Consider the following 22201-nt stretch of genomic DNA (forward strand, 5'->3'; position numbering starts at 1 on the left):
GGAAAAGCGGGGAGAGAGATGTTATTGTCCTATCAGCTACTGAAAATTTTAGAAATTTCATCTCTCCCTAACCAGACTGTCTGTACAAGTCTCTATGAGGATGTGGTTTAATGGGGAGGTTTAGGACTTTTAACACGAGCTGCATGGGGCGGGGTGGGGGTAGTGTTATGTTAAATTAAAAACCTGTCTGTGTTATCACATTTATCTCAGTCCAAAGCTGTTGAGTGACAGAAATCTGGAGCATTACATTTGCAAAGCCAGAGGTCAGCTCTGGTCCAAAACCAAAGGACGTCACAGGTATAAGCCTCTGCCTAGAAATTGGCCTGGATTGCAATTCGGGGGAAGGGAGAGGTGTGTGTGCGCACACTGTAGGTAGATTTGAATAGAAAAATCTTTCTATATTTTTTAATCATCTTGTAGAATTTAATAGAGACTCATAATCTTGCTGTAGAATACTATAGGATGCTCGTAAAAAAACCATTTTCAATTACATTGTATAGGTTTTCAGAGTAAATTCATATTAAGTGGCTACAGAAACCTGTTGATTCCCTCTTCAATTATATAGGACTTTTCCACAAGCATCTTTGTAAAGGAATTTCTTTAGCTCTTTGTTACTTCTCCATCTGGTTATAAAGACCAAAAACTAATCTTCATGGTTGTTAAAGTGGCTTTAAAATAAAAGTAATGTTAATCTAGCTCTGGACTGGATTTAACTGCTGCTGAGGTTCCCAACAGACAGCCAGGTTCTTGGACCTCCCTGGGCAAAGTCTCTCTAATCTATCATTTTTTTTTTTTGTTCTAGTTGTTTTTGCCTAAAATCAGTGGTCCCTTCTCAGTTTGACCTGGGAGGACCATGTATTTGTTCAGTTTGTTTCCTTGCTCATCAGCTTACAGTTGTTGTGCTTTAAAGGAAAGTATCCATGTAAAGAAACCACACAATGTATTAGCCTTTTTCTTCTGGTTTTGTGTGCTTGTAAATATTTCAACTGAGTGTAAATACAAATGGATCATACAGAGTCCTCACCAATTACAGGCAAGAATCACCTGCTTCCCGTACTGAAGTATCACTGTGGGATGTTTCTGTGAATGCAAGGGACAGATATTCAGAAGTCCAGCACCAAATTCTCTACTCCTCCTCACCCCAGCCCCCCAAGTGTAATGTTAGAGCAACATTTGGCCCATAGCTTTCATTTTCAGTTCTGCTACTGATGCATTGTGTGATCTTGATTAAGTCATTTTCATTTCCCTGTGCCTTAGAGTCCCTGTCTGCAAAATAGGTATAATACCCACTTTCACAGCTGTGGAGTCTCAACCAACTGTAAAGCATTTTGAGATGTTTAGATGGAAGTTGTTGTAGAAATGCAAGACATTATAATTACTTGCCCATTTGTTAAATTATATTATTAAAATTACATTTACAAACTAGCCTCCATCTAGAGTTTAACAAGGCCACATAGATTTTCCTCCAGTGATGAGAGTTAAGAAAGTCTTCAGCAGTTGGTCCTTCCGTTGTAGAGAAGAGAGGCCAGTAAGGGGCATGGGAGCTGTAACTAAGGGTGCTGGCTTGAAGTGGTTTCCATCATATACCGGGTTTACAGGTTGGTTCAATGGCTCTCCGCTCCCTGACTATACAAATTGTTGCAGCACTCCTGGTAAGGAGAAAATTTTTCTATTTGAACTTACCAACTCCTGGGGGGCTTTAAAAATATGGGGACAACACAAAAATATTAGTAATTTAATTTTGTTAATGAAGCATAATAAAGGATAATTTTGCTTTCATGGAAATTCCTCTGTTAAGGGACAGTAGCAGCTCCCAATTCAGTTTCTTCTTTGAATGAAAGCCTGTGGCATCCCTGAGCATGCTCAGTGAAGTAGGGGTTAACTATATAACCATTGAAGAAGATGTGGCTTGAGTCTCTGAATGAACAGGAGCAGCAGATTGGTTGGGACTGTCTGCTGGATTTTGAGCTTCATAGGACCAGTACTGTGGAACTTCAGAGCAGGAGTCTCAGCTGAGCTGTGGCTGTCAATTTGGGCACTTTCGTAACAAGCGGTCACGGTTACCTGAATTTTAAATGAATGAAACCCATAGCCCTGATCCTGCTGCACATGAAGGGCTGTGATGTGCTAGCCCCTTTACCAGTTTATTACATCTTAAATTTTATATCTTGCTAACGATCCTAAAAGAAGCTTAATTGTTTATAGAAACATTTTAATTAACTAGAGTTAACCAGGTTAAGCAGAACACAAACAAAACAAACTCAACCACTCCATTCAGTCTAACAGCACAAGTTTAAAACAGGAAGAAGGATTTGATAGCGAGAATAAAAATTGCATATTGCTTTCAGATGTTATAATGTAATGATGAGGCCTTGGGTAACTTTACCTCTGCTTTCTATATTGTGAATGTGACAATCACTGAATGGGAAAAACATTGAGTTACCTTTACTTAGTAGGAAGAACTTTGACTCAAGCTATCGCGTTATGAGGAAATTTGCTCCAGATTAATTTAGCAGACCCCCCCAGTTCTTTTATCCCATTCCCATCCGGATTTCAGCAACAGAAAATGTATTCTGGAAAGCATACACTTAAACCCCTGAAAGACTTCTCTAATTACATTCTAATTGATTGCAGTCAAATTTGCTGAAGTGTATTTAAACTGGAGCTGTGTGAAATGGTCACAGTACATGAACTTCATGGCAATCACCCACAAGTGTCTTCTTTAGTTGTGGGGGCTGGGAAAGAGTGATGTTAAAAAGGGTAATACTAGTCACATGGCCAGGGCCGGCTCCAGCACCAGCGCAGCAAGCAGGTGCTTGGGGCGGCCAAGGGGAAGTGGCGGGAAAACCCTGTAGCCGGCCCTGTACATGGCTTAATATTACAAGGGCTGAACATCTTCAGCCGTCACTGATATCAGGGCAGAAGGGTCTCCGTGGGAATTTGAGGGTGCCCAACAGCTCTCAGGAGGCACTTGGCAGGATTGGGCCTTAGATATAGTTACCTAGTTAAGTGTACAATTGCAGGGTTACATTGGTTAGCTTCAGCTTATCGTTTTGTAATGTTTGAAACAGAACGTCACTTGTACCAACTGGTGATTGCTGGCAGCCTGCTGGTCATCTCAGGCTCATGCAGCCAATAGTGATTTGGGGATTATCAGCCTTAAACTCCACTATGGTGTTAATTTGCAGAACAAAGTCCTTCTTGCCTTCTTAAGGCAGCCTTACAAAATGATACTTTTCCACTCCACCCAAGTGGGTGGATTTTTTTGTAGGTGATATATATTTCATTTAAAGATTAGCATCTCCCAGACAAATTATGTAATGTGCCACAATGAAGCTTGGGAATCTCCAAATTCAGTCTCTTAATCCAGGATTCCCAAACTTGCTTACATGCAAGAATATATAATAAATCATCCAACACAAATACAGCTGGGCCCCAATCCCATTGTAGTGTAGATGGGGGGATGCTTCAGGTTGGGTATGGAGGAGGCACAGATGTTTGGCGAGTAGGCAGAGGGAGGAAAGCTGGAAGATGAATGGGTAGTCAAAGGAACCTAGGTGCATGAAATGAGTAACTTCTGTTACAAAATGTAATCCTCAACAATAATTTTTTTAAAATGTAGGCCCATGTGCTGGTCAGAAGTGGCCATCTCTGCCAGGTAAGACAGTTATCTTAATGCATTAGTATAACTCTGTCCCTATTCTCATGGTCTGTCCCTATCAGTTTAAAAAAAAAACAAAAAACCCCGTGCTGTCCTGCTTTTGTAACCTGCAGACTCTGGCCACTTGAAGGGCACATCAGCCAACTGGGCTGCTGGCTGAATGCATACATTCCACGAGGACCATCCTGATCGGGCCTGCCACATGTTGACACCTGCTCATCCCTGCCCACACATGGCACTCCAAGGAGATCTCCCTCTTTGCGTCAGTCTTCCTCCACATAGAAGCTCAGATCCATATGGTGGCAGGGAAGGAGTAAGAGGGATTTGCTTTTGAAGAGAAGGAAGAAAGGGAGCACTGAGTTCTCTTGTCTCTCTCACTGCTTCACTCCTCTCTCTCTTTACCCCTCCACCCCCATGCAAACCTCCCAGACCATCCCCTCCCCTCAGTGACAGGTGTCCTGGTTTTTCACTTAGACAGCCTGCTCACCCTGAGAATGTTTAATAGTCTGTATTTTATTCTGGGAACAGAGACCGAGGCTCCCTATCTCTCATAGCAGTTAAGTCCCTTTGATCATACCAGACATCAACAAGAAAAAAAGAACTGATTTTTTTTAATTTAATTTTCTTTTAAGGTTCACGTCCGAGTTTAAAAAATATCCCCTCTCATTGACTATCTCCAAACAGTCAAAGTTGCTTCTAACCTTCATATCACAGGCAATAATTTAGGGAAAACTTTTTCTTCCACTATTGGTGAAAAAACATATATATATAAAAAACATAAAAGAAAACACCTGTTTGGCTTGCAGGAATTGGCCTGGGAGGCAGTTTTCCTGACAGGCCAAAAGCGACCATCACAGAGCCCCTTTAAAAAAAAAAAAAAAAAAAAGTCCGGATTTTTTTCCTCTATTTCATGTGAGCATTGGCAGAAACTTTGACAAGCAGTTCTTCATATTTTATTATGTTCTTGTCTGGCAGAATCTCTGTCAGGCAAAAACCTTGTCAGCGGAAAACCTGTCGTAGGATCAGAGGAGACAAAAACAGGTGTCACACAGGCAGTCAAAACTGAAGGAAAAAAAAGATTAGGCTAAAGAGAGAGAGGCAGACAATTACGTTAATGCCATTGCTTTTATCTTATAGATGTGTGTTATTATCTCGGGGTGCTGAGTGCGCAATTGCCTCAAAGAAAAGTAGACAGGAGACAAGGGGAAACTTGATAGTTATTAACTGAAGAGGCAGTGTGTGAAAGCTGGATGGGGTTCAAAGTTTTGCAGAGGGATAAAAAAAAATAGCAGACAGCAAAGCAACGTCTGTGAACAAATGGTGGTTCTGCTTTCGGCTACATAAACCTAGTAGCAATCTAAATTTTTCAACTTGGAATCAGATCATAGAGAGAGAAATTAATGAAAGATTTCATTCAGACTTTTTAAATAACATTCTGCGTACATGCAACTGAAATGCAGTCTGCTTTTTTCTTTTCTTTTTTTCTTTTTCTTTTTGTCATTCAAGAGGCATGGTGAGGCATAAAGAGGCATTTGTCACCTTAGCTGTATTGTTTGGGTATGTATAAAACACCCATGATGAACACACTTTTATTTTTAAAAAGCTATTAAGAAACCTTTAATTAAGTGTGAACATCTGTATATACAAGCTGTAAATTAAGAGATCACATATGTGTCCCTCTGTCAGAGACTAAATGAATTTGGCAAATGGCTTCCATTGCTAGTTCTTAAATACTGTAAAAATCCAAAGGAAAAGTTGCTCTTCCTCCCAGATCAGAAAATGCTGTCCTCGCTCTCCCTCCACAGTGTTTTAAAATCTACAGTGACTGAGTGAATGTCTCCTAAAAGTAGATTAAATTGGGACAGCAATGAGAATGGGGTGCAATGAAGATAGCCAAAGGATGCCATTTCATGCCTCGTACTTTGTTTGTGCTGTATCAGGATGTCATCTCTCCACCCTAAATGTCCATGTTCTCTCACTGTTTGAACTGAAGGATGGATGGGGAGATTTCATGGCCTCTGAGAGCATTTATACCCTTCTGGATATTGCTGAATATCTTGCCTATGGGCACCTTCTGTTCCTGGCTAAGGAAGAGACTTCTGAAGAGCAAATTTTTCACCCTTGAAATGTCCTGTGTTGTGCCAAATGGCAGGTATTATTAAAATTTGTTCCAGAGGGAGGATACTCCCCTAGGATTGCTGTAGTTTGCCCACCCCTTCAGCAAATTATTTACTCATGTGCTGCATTCCCTCCTTCAAGAGGTGTCTTACTTTTGTATAGGTGGGTGGATGGGTGATTGAAAAAAAATAGATTTGAACTCCAAAAAATGTGCAGCCATTCATTTTCACCATTCCTTCAAATAAATGTAAAGCTAACTGTACTACACAGTACTGTATGTAGAAATCGCCACTAATAGTGCTCTGTTTGCTCATCTCGTATTGGTTGTTCTGCGAACTGTGTTGCAACAGTGTTATGGAGCCTTGCCATATGGGTCTTGTATATTTAACCTGCCTGCCAAGTTTTGTTGCTTCAGAAAGTGGCTCAGCTCATTTTAAAATAAATAAATAAAAATCTCCCATTTGTTGCAAGGCTCCCTGAAGTGTGACTCATTCTGCTAGTCATGGAAACACGGCAGTTTAATGTGGGAGTTAACACCTGTGGCAAAACCAGCAGCATAAAACAGAAAATTTTATTTTTAAATTTGTGCATGTGTTGTGTGCATGTCTGGTAGGTTGGGTGGTGTGGTGTTGGGGCTTCAGACAGAAACGGGAATAAGATCCATTTTAATCAATAATATTTTCATGCTAAAATGTGTAGTATTTTTACTATGCAAAATTTTAGCTGTGAGGCATTGTACTAGTCTACTGGAAAATCTTGATCTTTTTGGAGATATAGACTTTTACTAGATCTGCTTTCCCCACTCCAGAGTTCCTAAATATTCTGCTAGAATCTGGAGATTAGCAAATATGTGTATTTAAAAGTATAATTCTCATTAAAACTAGCAGGTTTGTAATACTTTTATATTGAACCAAGGCAAATCTCATTTATTCAAAAATGGATGCGAGACTTTAAATATTGTGTGTGTGTGTGGGGGGAGCGGATAAATTCAGAGGTAAGATTTCCACTTCAGCCTGAACTCACCTTATGTATTTTGGTATGGGAGGGATCCCAGGTCAGTGAGAGGTCTTGAGTAGCTGGGCCTCAGCGTAACTGGCTGAGTTATGGATAAAGTGAAAGTCTTACTCTGTGTTCTCTGGCTCTTGATAAATCGAACAAGTCATTTAATATTAGTTTAATATACCTTTTGTATTTCATTTCCTTTGAATTGCATAGGGTCCCTCAAAACCAATAAAATGTAAATGGAAAAGCAGATTTTTTCCCCATTTTTTACTACAGTTAAAAAAAAACAAAACAAAACCAACCCACAAATGGAACATTAAAGTTTGTCCATTGATAAATTATAACTGGGTCCAAAGGTTTTGGCATAGAATACTAAAAACACACATACAGGCTAATCCATTGGCTGAAATTTTGCATAGTAAGAACACTACAAATGGTAATGTGAAAAACCAATAAAATGTAAATGGAAGCTGGACTCTGCTTCTCCTGCAGCAGGAGTCTGGATGGAGCCTGAAAATCAGGAGCACATGCTTTGTATATACATGAGTCAGTTTCACAAGAGTTACTTCAAAGAATCATCTTACTGGCTTTCCTGCTAATCCTCAGTGCTTCCTTGTACACAGTGGTGTAATCACAGGGGACAGGAGTCTGGTATATGTGTGGGCAGTGAAGAGTTGTTTCATCTTTCCACCCAACAAGGGTAACGCCAGCTCTGATCAGGCCCAAAAAATAATATAAACTGTTCAAAAACAGGATTGATAACAGAAACACTGACAGGCCATAAGCAGAAGCAATGATACTTGGTAACTCAAAGAGCTGAGGAAAGAGAGAAGAGATTCCCTGTTCTTACAAGAATTAACAAGAGAGGCAAGATGGATGAGGTAATATCTTTTATTGGACCAACTTCTGTTGGTGAGAGAGCTACATAGAGCTCTTCTCTGAGTAGCTCAAAAGCTTGTGTCTCTCACCAACCGAAATTGATCCAATAAAAGGTATTACCTCACCCACCTTGTCTCTCTAGTAGCCTCGGACCAACACAGTTACAATAACACTGCATACAATTAATTAACAAGTTAATAGTTCTTTGGTGTTTAAAGAAAACTTATTTGGCTCCTTTTTTCACTAGTTATAATTCCTGAAATGAACATTTTACATTTAGAAATAATACTCCTCAAAAATATTATTCCACTATGTATTGTTCTACTAAAACACAAGGGCCTTTTACAGGCCGTTCCACAAAACTGTCAACTACTTTACTCACAAAGCATGTAGTTTTAAGATTCATTAGACGTCTTTTCCCTCTGTAATCAGCTCATCCAGAGCTGGGGAGTACCAGGAGATGGGGGCAGCATCAGCCACTAAAAAGGGGTGCCAAAATGAGATGGTGCTTCCTAGTCTTAGCACTAAACTTAATATATCGACCCCAAAACAAACACACATGGCTTTTAAAAAGAGTGTTTGCGTTCTTTCAAAAGTAACATGAGCATTAAGTGTTTTTGGCTTTTCTGGGTGAAATCTTGATCCCACTGTAATCTTTAGGAGTATGAGTATTAACTTCAGTTGGGCCAGAAATGACTCAGAGTGTGTATTTTTATGACATCAATCAACAATGCCTTTTTAATAAGGAAACATCTGCTTATGTCATTTTTCAGATATGATAATATCTTATATTTGTACATAGTGTCTTTCGTCATGCATACTTTCTTATGCATACTACCCACAAGGATAAATTTACTCACCTGTGAGATGCAGACTCTCTGGTAAAATGCAGTAGCTGTTCATCAGTACATAACATCACTAGAGAACAGTTTAAGACAGGAAGTGAAGAAGAAGGCCATATCCAGTTGACATTGGAGCAGAAATTCAGGGAGGCAGAATATTATTACCTAAATTGAAATTTTTCCAGGACATGGAAATGGATATCCTCAGCTTTACATAAAGAGCCACGGGATCTTTATCAATCATACAGGCTCAGATGTTTTATTTTATGGTTTATCTGAAAGAAAGCACCTCAACAACAAAATGCCTCCTTGGCACCAGGCTGGAGCACTGAAATTGGTTCAGTGATGATTTAGGGAATAGTCACTTAGGTGCTCTCCAAAGAACCTTTTCAAATACATCCAGGTGTTTCTCTCACGCTTCTCTGTGTATTTTCAGAATGTATGGGCAGAAGCAGATACAATTCACAGTATTTTTCCTTGTTACTGTTCCTTCTTTTTGGTCTTTCTTGAATATTTTTATAGTCTTTTTTCTAAACAAATAGGATATAATTTTATAGATTATAAATAATGGTGAAAGGTTGCATTCTCTACATTATTTAGTTCCATACTTGAGTTCAGTGAAAAGTAGTTCCATTAATTAATGAGCCACAAAAATTCCAGCTGTTGGCCACACAGTTATTCCTTTTGCTGGCACAAATGCATTTCCTTCCTCTCCGCATGCCTGTATTTCATTTCAGTCTGTAGTGTGCTGTTTGCCTATACTCTCTGAACACTCTTGTGACACACCCATGGAAAAATACATGCCTTTTTTGTTATAAATTATGCATTTGAATGCACATCCCAACTTGTGCTTAAAAAGAATGCAACTCAGTGTCTCTATTTGTGGTTACTATAATTTGCAGTATAAGATCTCAGTTCCAAGTTGAAGATGGTTTTGGTGAAATGTAGACAAATTCAGAACTAACTCCTCATCTAGTTTTAAGAACCTAACTAGGGCTGCAGTGGTAAACTTGTTAAAAAAAATTAAATCACTTTAAGTGAATTTGGTACTAGATTGAGATCCCTGGAGACTGAAGGCCTCTTTGTGACCACAGGATAAGTACAATGTAGATTGTGAAAGCTATTACCCAGTGGTTTGCCAGTGTGCTTCAGTCCTCTGGAAGGACCACTTGTTACTTTCTCCTCTTCTTGTCTATTCCATCCCTGGCCTCTCTGCAAAGGCTTTTGGTGTCAAATGTGGTGGTGGTTTTGTAAAGTGGGCGATTTTCCACTAGGAGCAATACCAAGACCACCACACTTTTTTGCATAATCCCCGAACAGTCATTAGAAGAAAACAACTTTCAATCACTACTGACCTGGGTCAATTTGGAAGTAGCACCTTAAACCCCTGAGCCATTCCATCCAACTTTTTAGAGGCAAGTACTTACCCTCCCTGTATACATTTTTAAATTAAACTATTTTATTTAACAAAAAGCACCATGCTCACCCCTAGAAGAGGAGTATGATGCAGCAGTTAAAGGACATGACAGAGACAAGTTCAATTGTTGGCAATGACATGGATTTGTGTGCTCTTAGGACACTTAACCTTTCTGTGTCTAAGTTTCCCAATCTGTAACAATGAGGCAAGTCAAAACTTGCTTTGGAAGGGTGCTGTGAGGCTTAAATTCTTGTGTAAATGTATGGAGATTCTTGGATGGGAGGTGCTATGACTATTATTAATATTTTATTAATGTGTTCAAATCTTGTTCTTCCATTCCAAGTACCCATTGTTATGTGACTAAAAATAGATTCCATTATTTTCCTTACCCACTATGGAGGCACATACATGTCAACAGCACCTCCCCCAAATACATACGCACATTGAACAATTTCAATTTTCTAGGTTCTTTTTTCCCTTAAGGAGTACTTTGATATATCTGTTACAGTACTAACAATGTAACCATCTTAGGAACAATACCATGGAAAATAACAAAAACATTTTGGGGTGTTTGAGCTCTTCAGATTTTAATCTAGCCTGTTTATTAGGTTCTAAATCAGCTGCTCATCATAAGGCCAAATAGCTGAAGAGTGTTGGAAGAATAATAGACAGAATCCTGCCCTTCACATTTCTGCAATATAAATGCCCTGTGAAGAGACATAGGACTTCAATCCCCAAGCTTGCCAATCCCTTATCTTTCATGAACATTAAATTTACATTTAAAGCTATTTATTCAAAGTAGCTTTAACCACTAGAATAGGGAAGATCAGACAAATCAGTTGTAAGAAATGAAGTATGAGGAAACCAGAACACTCTGACAAAAATATTCCTTGGAGTAAATGTGTTGAATGAAACCAGCAGGTAGATGATAAGGGCCTTTACAATCTTGATGTAAGAAACCAATTTATCAAGAGTACATGAACTCTCCAGTGAATCCAAGAAAAAACCAAAGTGCAGGAGAAGGAACCCCTATAACATTATTTTAAAAGCTCAAAAAGTTCTGTTTAAAACAAATAGTCTGGAAGTTTAGGTGCTGTGATAGAATCCATAAAATGGAAAAGAAATTGAGACCAAATAGTGGTGTATGCTGAAATGTATGATGCTGTATGTAATTCCATCACATTAAACATCACGTAAGGGGATAAAGAATTACCAGCAAGCCAAAAATAAAGCTCAAACCTTCTGCAAACCTCGCTTCCCCCAATTCTTTAAGCTATTAATATATTTGATCACAAAATTCATACAAAAGAGGTAAGTTGAACTGAATTGGCTATGTTTGCCAGTGTAATAACTAGCAGCTAGTTCAATTAGCAGTAAATTGATGACTCCAGTTTACGATTATGCATGGCAGCAATTTTTAAAACATTGCAGTGGATTCTGTTTTCTGTAGATTAAGGCTCAAATTTTCAGGAGAGTTCATTCATTTTTTGCATCCACTTCTGGTCACCCCAATGTGAGATACCGAGGGCCCAATTCTTCAGAGATTATGTGTGTGCCCAGAATTCCAACTGAAGTTAATGGGAGCAGTGAGTGCTCAGTATCTTTGAAAACCAGTAGGGCACTAAAAACTTAAGCATGAAAGAATAACAAAACTCTTGAACGTTTGAGCTTTGTGTTTATGTAAGACTCACTTTGACAGAATATTAGATATGCTTTAATAATCTTACTTTTATTTTTATTTTCCTCTTTCCCCATCTCTGTGTCTACTCCTACCCCAACCTGTACCTGTCAGCTTTGGACAAGCTTAGCACTCAGCATCTGTACCACCCTACCCAAGTGGAGATTGTGCAGTCCAACGTAGTATTTGATATCAGCAGCCTGATGCTCTATGGTACCCAGGCTGTGCCTGTGAGATTGAAGATACTGCTGGACCGACTCTTCAGTGTATTGAAGCAGGAAGAGGTGCTGCACATCCTGCATGGCTTAGGCTGGACGCTTCGGGACTACGTGCGGGGCTACATCCTTCAGGTAAGAAGAGGTTTAAAGCATGTAGTAAAAATTGTTTGGCTGACCATTATTCTGTATGTAGGAGTTACTAACAGTTGTGCACCCAACATGCTTTTACTAAAAGTCTGTCCTTTTAACTGTGGATCTTTAGGTAAATAGCTGTGAGATGTATTTGACATGTTGTACCTTGACTGTGGTACAGTATGTAAAACTTGCTAGTTCCTATTCACAGTGTTCCCTTTTACTTCCCTACATTTAGCATAGGAAATACCTTGAATACTGCAAATACTGAGGTTACTTAGCTGCAAGCCTTATTTAGATACTAAGGCAACTGACATGTTTTCAGGGGCTACCACCCAACTTCTATAATCTGAAGTCCAGTGCAGTTGCTCTTCCCTTCCTTCACTCATTTATTTTTGAGGGAGGACGACTATCCTATAGTGTATTAAAAAGCCATATTCCTGATATAAGTTCATGGTTAAAAGCTAACCTTTGAGCTTTCACATGTGCTTTTACAGGTTTGTAAACCCATTCCCTTTGTAAAATTGTAACGGCTTGATTTAGTCACAAAAAATGGCATTTCCATGTTTAATCTTCACCCAGTCACCTGCATTAAAACATGGCATCTGTTAGTGTCCAAGATGATTTATTATGCTAGCTGTTCAAAAGGGGATTTCAGATCTCTTGTCTCATACCGCATGGTGCTGAGTGCCCTACATTGCTACGGGTTCCATGGGAGTTGAGCATGCTCAGCACCTTACAGATTCAAGCCTATAATTTGGACATACCCGAATGAGCCAACCTTGATTTTGAAGATTACTATTATTGCATTTTTGTATGTATTTTATTATTTTTATTAATTTATTTAGGCACAAATAACATATTTGGCATAGTACAGAACACAGAGGAGTCTTTGTTCCTGCCCAAAGGAACTTTCAATGCTTATTTCTTTTATTGCCTGTTTCATGCAACATCCTTTCTGTAGAGGAAGCACATTAGCCTGCACATAATTACACAGTCCTTGATGTATCATGTTTTCAAATAAATTATCTTAAAACTTCTTCTAAAAGATTGTCATTGTAAACAGTTCTTCATTGTAGAAAAAAAACAAAGAAAAAAAAGGCTAACTGTTGTATTGAGGGCCTGCTACACTTATTAAGGTATATACAAATTCAAAAGTTTTTTACATTATTTTAGCATTCTTTATGGATTTTTTTAAAGCTAAATTTTACAGGTGTCCATAGGTAAAATATAATCTGCTATGATTTTAACCCAGTTTCAGAAATTACAATTGATCCTTTCAGAAAACACAAACGCAGTGTGTCTTGGTACATGCTGTAGTTGCTAATAGGTGGCTTGTATTATTGACATAATATAGATATTTTTTAGTGATGTGATTGTATGCTATGCATTACATTTTAAATTCCGGGATTCTGAATGTTGTTGAAAAAGGGTGAAAAAATCTAAGTATCCAGATGGTTCCAGATGACAAGCTTGCTTCCTATTTAGAGACAAACTGTTCATTTTCAACCATAAGATAAAATCAAGATAAATATAGGTTCGGAAACAACATTGCAAGCCTCAGATCCGATTCAGTAACCTGGCAGACGACAAGACTCTCACTGAAATCAGTGAGACTGCTCATTTAAGTGTTGCAGAATCAGGCAATTATCTGTTGGAATGATCTGAAGATATGCAAGAATGGAATGGAATGTAATTATATAGAGGATTATAAACAGTCACACTGTGCATCTGAATGGTGTAAAACCCCATAATACACCATTAGGCTAGAGGTCAGTTTATCTGGCTAAAACTCAATCGTATTGTAGCCCTCAAGGCATCAATTTTACCATTATTGCACTCAACAACAGTATATTGAATATTATGTCAGTTAAAGAGAATAATTATTGAGGCGAGTTAAGGGCGGCTGTTAAAGTCTTACCACATATTGACTTGGTTTGCAATTGGCTGTAGATTGTGTTACTGGGCAGATGAAGACGTACTGCAAGAGACTTAGTCAAGTCTGTCTATTAGTTTAGCTCTCTAATTTTGTTTGTATTAACGCTAGAAAACAAAGTGTATGGGGGGAAAAGAGAGTTAATAAAACATGTTCAGTGAAACCTGAAGGAATGGGATGAAAATCTTTGGTACCTAACATTATTTAAAAACCAAAACATAAATGCTAAATACATTTTAGGTAACTTTTTCTTTAGTGGAGGCGGCTGATGTAAGGTAGATTCTGTATGGGAATACAGCACTTTTGAGTTCACAGTAGTGAATATTATAGTGTGTAGGTTTTTCTGTGAGGGTCATCACTGTAGAACTTGAGCACTTCCCAGGTATTACTCTGTTTTTCCATACAAAAAGCGGGGTATGGAAGTATTATTAGCCTCATATTACTGATGGGGAGACAGACGCTCAAAATTAATTGTCAGTATTCACACAGGGAGTCTGTGGCAGAATGGGGAACTGAACCCAGATCTCCTGAGCACCAGTCCAGTGCTGTGGCTACAAGGCCTTTCTTCCTTTTGCATGCAAATTCATTTCTGTTATAACCTAGTATATTCACTTGCTCAGAACTTTCCCATGTGTATGTACACAGTCAATGTGCTTGGATCTACTTAGCAAAAGCTTGTCATGTTTTCAGGAAGTTAGCCAATTTCAGCCACTCCCCCACCACACAGGGGAAACTAGGACCCAAGTGGTGTTCTCCTCCCCCTGCCTTGTGACCTTGGGGGAAATTTGCAGATGGTAACTAGCCAGAGACTCCCATGGGTAGGCGCAGCTGGGGAAGCTTCCAGGCACAAACGTTCAGATACTCCAAGAATTTACAACAGTTTTGACTGAACTGTCTCTGCCCTATGATGATTGGCTGTTTGCTTCAACCTTCTCCCTCACAGTCTCTTCACATCAATTTTACTCCAGACCTGCCCCTCTGAACCTCTTCTTCCCTGCCTTGTCCTCCCTCACCTCCCTTCCCATCAGTGTCCCTTCTCCCTTTACTTTTCTTTCCAAGTAGCTGATCCCCTCCTAACTAAATCCACCAAAAGAAGAAGAAAAAAATCACAGGACTAACATGACATCGTTTGCTACCATCATCCTGTCCATAGTGTTGGGTCTTGGCTACACTCGAAACTTCAAAGCGCTGCCACGGGAGCGCTTTGAAGTGTCAGTGGGGTCGCAGTGCCAGTGCTGGGAGAGAGCTCTCCCAGCGCTGCACGTACTCCACATCCTCATAGGGATTAGCTTGCAGCGCTGGGAGCCGTGCTCCCAGCGCTGCGGTGCTATTTACACTGGCGCTTTACAGCGCTGTATCTTGCAGCGCTCAGGGGGATTTTTTTTTCACACCCCTGAGTGAGAAAGTTGCAGTGCTGTAAAGCGCCAGTGTAGCCAAGGCCTTGGTCCATAATGAAGGGGAATATCAGCAGCAGTGGCCATTGCAAATCTCTATGCACCTAGTCCTGAATACAAATTTCATAGAGCTGGTTTCCATCCAATGTGGAAATTCTGATATTTCAACATTTGTTTTTGTCCTGAATCAGGATAAAAAGTCAAAATACTGAAAACTTTCATGGAACACTGAGTTGTGAAAAACTCTGATTCAGAAATGTTGAAATGCTTTGTTTAGACGTTCCAATCAACACCAAATATTTCAACATTCCTGAACTGAAATATTTCAGTTCAGTTCAACAAATCAAAACAAAATATTTTGCTTGGCTTGATTTGACATTAGTCTGTGTTCCCTCAAGCTGCCATGGAGTCTGATGGAAGTTGTAGTTGAGGTGCTTCATGCCTCCATTTCCCTCTATGGATTGGGTTCCTCACCTGAACAACAAGGTGCATCCCAGGGTGCATTACCAAGGTGCACCTTGGTAAAATGACTCCCATAATGCATCACAATGATTCAAAGCGAGGGAAGACCATAGAGCACCGTGTGAGATGTAACAGCTAAGGAGCCCGACTCAAAGAGGAGAATAGAAGCATGAGGCACCTGAACTAGAAAAACCTATGAGACATCATGGCAGCTCAGCCAAACACATGCTAATGTCAAACTGACCTGAAACTAAATGGGTCTGTTTGGTTCAAGAAACTAAAATGTGTTGGTTGTGTCAACCTGAGCTGATATGAACTATAATGTTTTGATTGTCCCAATGGAAAATTTAAAATAATTCGTATAATCAAAGCTTTCCCGCAGATTGCCATCAATAAAATTTTCAGGGAAAATTCCCAACCACCTGTATTCCAAAATAATTTAAAGAGGAACAGGAGAGGCACACCTAAAGCAGCCAGTGGCAAGCAAGTCAAACAACAGAGTTGTGCTGGTGTGTGTGTGTATCTTCCACACAGTTGTGATTCCCCCTCGTTTTTGGCTGCTCAAGGATTTTGTCTTTAATAGTGAATTTAAAAAGTAACTTGCGCAGGTAACATTTTTGGTGCTTATGGAATGACTTGTTGCATCATTCAGCCAAACCCTTAATGGACCATTATAATGATACAACACTGAGCACACTAAGCAACTCAGGGGATTGGCAAAGTGATGGAGTCTTTCACCGGTGTTAGAATCTAGGCAAGGTCAATAATGGGGGAAAGTCATTAACACCTGTAAGTTGTTCAATGGCCAGTGCACAGTGAATGGTGGTCTTTATCGAGTTCCTGGTGCGCAGGTGTATACATCATAATTGACACTGATTGACAATCTGGTATGCAATCTCAGCAGAAGTAAGGTGGGAGGCTAAACTATTCTTTCATTCCTATAGTGTGATCCCAGAGAACGTACAGGGGTAGGAAACTGTGGACAAAGAAAGGGCTTTAGTTTTTAGGGCTGTTAACCTGTTGTCTACCAAAAGAAATGAATTTGTTTTACTTATTCTGGTATTCTGTACTGAACTACAGGTCTTCTCGCTGAGAAAGTGCAATGTGAATCCATCTTTGTGTCAGTGAGTTCTTCTGTCATCCAATTTAAATATGCTGGTTCAGATTCTGGCATCCTTACTCATGTTGAGAGTACTTTGCTCTGGCTCAACTTCCATTGATTTCAATTGGGCCATTTGTGCCATAAAGAATTGCTTAATGTGAATAAGGGTTGTAGATTCTGATCTTTACAAATAATGATTTTATGTTGTTGTTAATAACGATTCAGTACTTTTAAAAGCCTTAATGAGCAATTAATACTTGCAGCATCACAATACAGATCAGGAAGTTAAGGCACAGACATCGAGTTAGTGGCCAGGATTAGAATCTAGGTATTCTTTATGCTTTCCTGTTCACAAACCATCTGCAAAAATCCTATCATAGGCATTTAGTTAACAATTCCACTGCTGCTGCATGACCAGAAAAGACTCCAGCTCAGTCTCCTATTTTTGTGATGGCTCTGCAGGGCTAACCAGACTACAAAGAGATAAACACTTGTTATAGTCACTGAAGTCAGCTAAATACACAGAGGGAGTCAAATAAGATTGTTGTTTTTCCACAGACACTTTTCTAATGATAACTGCACACTAACTCAGTCAAGTTGCGCATGCTCTATATTTGATGGTGTAGTGTTTTTTTAACTCAGTTTTGAAATATATATCTATTTTTAAATCTCTGAAGTGTACCCATATCCATATCGGAGGTCTGCTCCTACATGGAAAAGCTGTATTACCTTTGGGTGACAGTATTCTGCTAGCTTTGTAAATTATAACCGGTCAGCGTTTGCACCTAAAGAAGATAGTGGAAAAGGTTGTTCTGTCTTACTGGCCTGATTATATCAGAATCAGAAGGGAAATGGATTGTTCTTTTGACCCATTTTGGCATCGAGAGTAGGTAGAGGTGTTTGAGGAGAGACCAAAGAACTGTAATGTGTTTTTCTCCTTTTCTTTCCAGTCCCCTGCATAATCATTATTAACCTGATGTGGCTATGGACGTTATTTAACTATCCTTAAAATTAAATATTGCTCACAATTGGATTTGCCTTTGGCAGATTACAATAAAGCAATGGTAGTGAAGCTCAGGATAGAAAGCATTGCCCTTCTTGAGCAGAGTGCATGTCTGTGTCTCAGCTTTCCTGTCTATTCCCATGTGTTAAAATAACATAGTGCCTAGCTAAGGATATTTGTACACTACAGTTTCTGCAGTGGCACAGCTACGATGCTGCAGTTGTTTAGACCAGACCTAAGATGCTCATGTTTTTGCTATCAAGCATAAGTCCTAGACATTCCTGGGTTTATGTAAGCAGTTTCCTGACGAATCTCCACTCAACACATAAGCATCACTAGCAAAAAAAGAGCACACTGGAGATATCAGCTGGGCTAAGAATAGGTGCGGTAATGGTAACATACCTTCTTAAACTCAACACTGTCCATTAATAACAATCATATGTCATGTGAAATTGCAGTCCCAAGACAAGCATTTCATCACAACAGGATTCCATCTAATTGGATAATACCTACAACACATTGTTTATGATGATGAAAATAATTAAACCACGAGGATTTTGCAATCTAATGGTGACATGGGTAGCAAGCCAAAAATAATTGTATCCATTTCAGTCAGAGAAAATTCTTCTGCTTTTCTTTCAGATAGATGTAAGAAGATGCAACAAAATGACAGCTGATAATTACCTACCATGAGTACAATGAAAATGTATTTTATGTATGTTGGGTCTCTCTGCATTTAACAAAGGTTTCTTTCTCCCATCTAAGTTTGGCTCTCTCTTTTTCTAAGTGTATTTAACATCAAACTATCTTTATTAATGAATACTTTGCACTTATTTAACAAATTCCATCTGAGGATTTCAGAGCAGCTTACAGGCATTCATGAATTTACCCTTTCCACATTCCTGAGAGATAGGTGACCATTATCCCCTTGTTACAGATTGAAAAAATGGGGCATCAAGAAGTTTAATAGGGAGCAGATTAAAACAAACAAAAGGAAGTATTTCTTCACACAACGCACAGTCAACTTGTGGAACTCTTTGCCAGAGGATGTGGTGAAGGCCAAAACTATAATAGGGTTAAAAAAAAACTAGATAAATTCGTGAAGGATAAGTCCATCAATTGCTATTAGCCAAGATGGGCAGGGATGCTGTCTAGTCTCTGTTTGCCAGAACCTGGGATTATGCAACAGGGGATGGATCACTTGATGGTTACCTGGTCTGATTATTCCCTCTGAAGCACTTGGCATTGGCCACTTTCGGAAGACAGGATACTGGGCTAGATGGACCTTTGGGCTGACCCAGTATGGCCATTCATATATGATGTTCTTTTGTTCTTAAGTTAGGAGGTTTATCCAAGAAGTCTGGGGCAGAATGTGGAATAGAACCCAGACTTCCGACTCTTAGCCCAGTCATTTCATCACCTTTGCATGTTCAGTTAATAATTGCCACTGATATTTAAATTATTTGAAAGTGGAAGGGAGTTACCTTTCATTTATGGCTTTATTAATTCTTCAGGTTTGTGCAGTATATTCTACTCTGTACTTTCCTTCTCTTATTTGTCGTTTCATTATATTCACTTTTGCTCCTTTGCTCGTGTTCTCTCTGTTTAACTTGTCTCTACCAAGACCCGCAAACCCTGGCAGTTTTCAGAGCATCTGTGTGAATGAAACATAAATTGACTACATGTGCTGCTTATTTCTTGCTTTCAGTCCTTCTTTTTCGCCCCTCTTGCTTTTCTCTTTCCATTCCCATTTACTCCCTCTGTTGTCCTTTCTCCCAACTCCCTTTCTCCTCCTCCATCCCTCCTTCAGCCTCATCCCCATTCAACTTCCCTTCCTTCCCGATTCCCTCCTCTTTATCACATTATGCCAGGGCAACCAACAGAAATTCTAGGCCCCAGGGCCAGGGCCATCCCTGGGGAAATACTGTGTGCTGGTGGTCTGTGACTTGTCTCTTGCAATGAAGCAGAGGGCTGTCTAATCCCACCTGGTCAACAGTGGTGTATGTAATACTCATATATAGTGGTAACTAGGAAATAGTCAACCTTTATGCAGTTGCCATCCAGTGGTTTCTGAGAACAAGAAATAACTAGACTATCTCAGATACCTCAGGGTGGCAAACGCAACCATTGATGGCTGGCAAAGGCAAAAAGAGACTCTGTACACATATGTTTCTTTTACCGGAGAAGCCGTCCTGGTTGTTTACAATATTGGGGTAAGCGGAAGCAGTGATACGGAGCATACAGTCATCCCACTGACTGACACATGGTTTCACACAGCTGGGCTCAGAGCGTGGAAATGCCTGTTACTGTCAGGCATACACCAGAACCATGTGTGCTTCTTTTTAAATTGAACCGAAAAGCTCTTTAGCTGCCAAGAACTAAATTAATGGTTCTATTGCTTCTGCAACAATTGGTGAAATCACAAACACCTAAAACAAAGCGAAGAGGTGGGAGGCGCATTTTACCTCAGTCTCTGTGCTTCTTGAGGTGTGAGTGATGCCATCAGGTGAACTTGGGTCTTGGCAGGTAAGCAAAGGAGGAAACAATTTTAATCTTTCAGAAATTCCATTAACCCTTTATGATCAGAAGCCTTCTTAAATGATTATTTTAAATAAATAAAATGGGATAATCTGTGGGCATGTGCAGTGTTATCCTCATCTCCTCTGCCAGAGAATCACTCTTCTCACTGAACACACTCATTTGAATCAGTTGTCAGAGCAGATCCTCCGTGAAGTTCACTTGACTACATTGAGGAGCTCTGACTCTTACTGTATTTGGGGTCAGAAGGCATGGGGTTAATGCCAATGCCCAAGTTCCATGTGAGCAGTTCAAGGATCTTTTTTTTTAAACACCTTATATTAGTGAGAATAGCTGTGCAATCTCTGCACCCAGAACCACAGAGATCATTCTCCCTCCCCCTTCACCCCACCCCACTGTAGTACTGAGATTAGTGCCTCTGCTCACTAAAGACCAGTATATCCTATCTCCTGATGACTTCTGGCTGAATTCAAATTGTGGTCTGGGAGGTGAAAGGGTCAGCGCATTACCCAGTCAGCCACATATCAACTGAGATTAGCTCAATTAGAGTACTTTGTATTTGGATCCTTCCAAACCATGACAGTTGAATAGTTACACGTTTCCCAATTTAGACACCTACTGCCCTTATCTTGAAATTTGGGGGTAGTTTTGATTGTCTATGTGTCAGAGCTGGCTTCAGGCAGTATGAAACCTAGGACCACAGAGACTTAGGAGTCAGGAAAGTCCCCAGAGACTCAAACTTGTCATCTATCTAGCATCAGTTGATTTAATGCTTTTCTTGAAGTCTAAGGGATCTCAGGGGGACTTTTTCCCCTCGCAGCACCGATCTTTCAATGAGGTACTAGTGCTTGTCCTAAACAATAACAAAGAATAACAGTGAAGTGTGAATGACTCTTATTAGAAGAGGTAAATATCATTAACACTTATTGTTGCCTTCTAGGCAGTAAGAGAACAACGCCAAGCAGAGAGCGAAACAAAAAAAACCTACCTTAACACTGTACATTCTGAATCTATAAGGTTAAAACCTTATATTTTAATTAAGGAATTTAGTTTTATTTCCATTTAAGAAATCTCTCCTGTGTGTTGGTTGACATGTATGTAGAAATGGGAAGCAGCATGTCCTTGTGTCTTGAACACTTGCCTTGGATTCAGGAAAACTGAATTCTTCTGCTGGCTCTGTTTTTGTTTTTTTTTTAACTCATTGTGTGACTCTTCTGGGTGTCAGTTTTCCTCATGTACAAAATTATCCTAATTAATATTTGGGTGTTGTAAGACTAAATTAGTTAAAGTTTGTAAAGTGCTTTTGAGATCCTTAGATGAAAGGGGATATGTAATTACTAAGGGCTGGTCTACACTAGAAAATTAAATCTATCCAGTCACGTCGCTCAAGGGTATGAAAAATCCACAACTCCTGTGCAACGTAGTAAGCCAACCTAAATCCCAGAGTAGACAGCTCTAGGTCAATGGAAGAATTCGATCTAGTTGCCACCTCTTGAGAAGATGTATTTACTACAGCAGTGGAAGTACCTCTTCCGTCACTGTGGTACATGTCTACATTGAAGCACTGCAGTTGTGCCGCCGTAGTGTTTTAAGTGTAGGCATAGCCTATGTAGTAGTATTGCTAAGTAAAATTATGAACATCACCACTATCTCATAGACTCATAGGTCAGAAGGGACCAATATGATCATCTAGTCTGACCTCCTGCACAAGGCAGGCCACAAAGCCCTACCCATACACATTTATAACAACCCCGAACCCATGACTGAGTTATTGAAATCCTCAAAATTGAGATTTGAAGACCTCAAGCTGCAGAGAATC

At 39.6% G+C, this 22201-nt stretch overlaps 1 protein-coding gene across 1 annotated transcript in view; it reads left to right on the top strand.

Moving 5' to 3' along the window:
• BNC2 (basonuclin zinc finger protein 2) overlaps window positions 1–22201 on the top strand; it is a 308867-nt gene that overhangs the window by 172479 nt on the left and 114187 nt on the right. Inside the window, exon 3 of the mRNA XM_032801784.2 lies at window positions 11712–11947. Coding sequence (XP_032657675.1) covers window positions 11712–11947 — 236 coding nt within the window. The remainder of the gene's footprint in view (window positions 1–11711; window positions 11948–22201) is intronic.

This window comes from Chelonoidis abingdonii, chromosome 6, assembly GCF_003597395.2.
Source record: "Chelonoidis abingdonii isolate Lonesome George chromosome 6, CheloAbing_2.0, whole genome shotgun sequence".
NCBI classification, from domain to species: domain Eukaryota; kingdom Metazoa; phylum Chordata; order Testudines; family Testudinidae; genus Chelonoidis; species Chelonoidis abingdonii.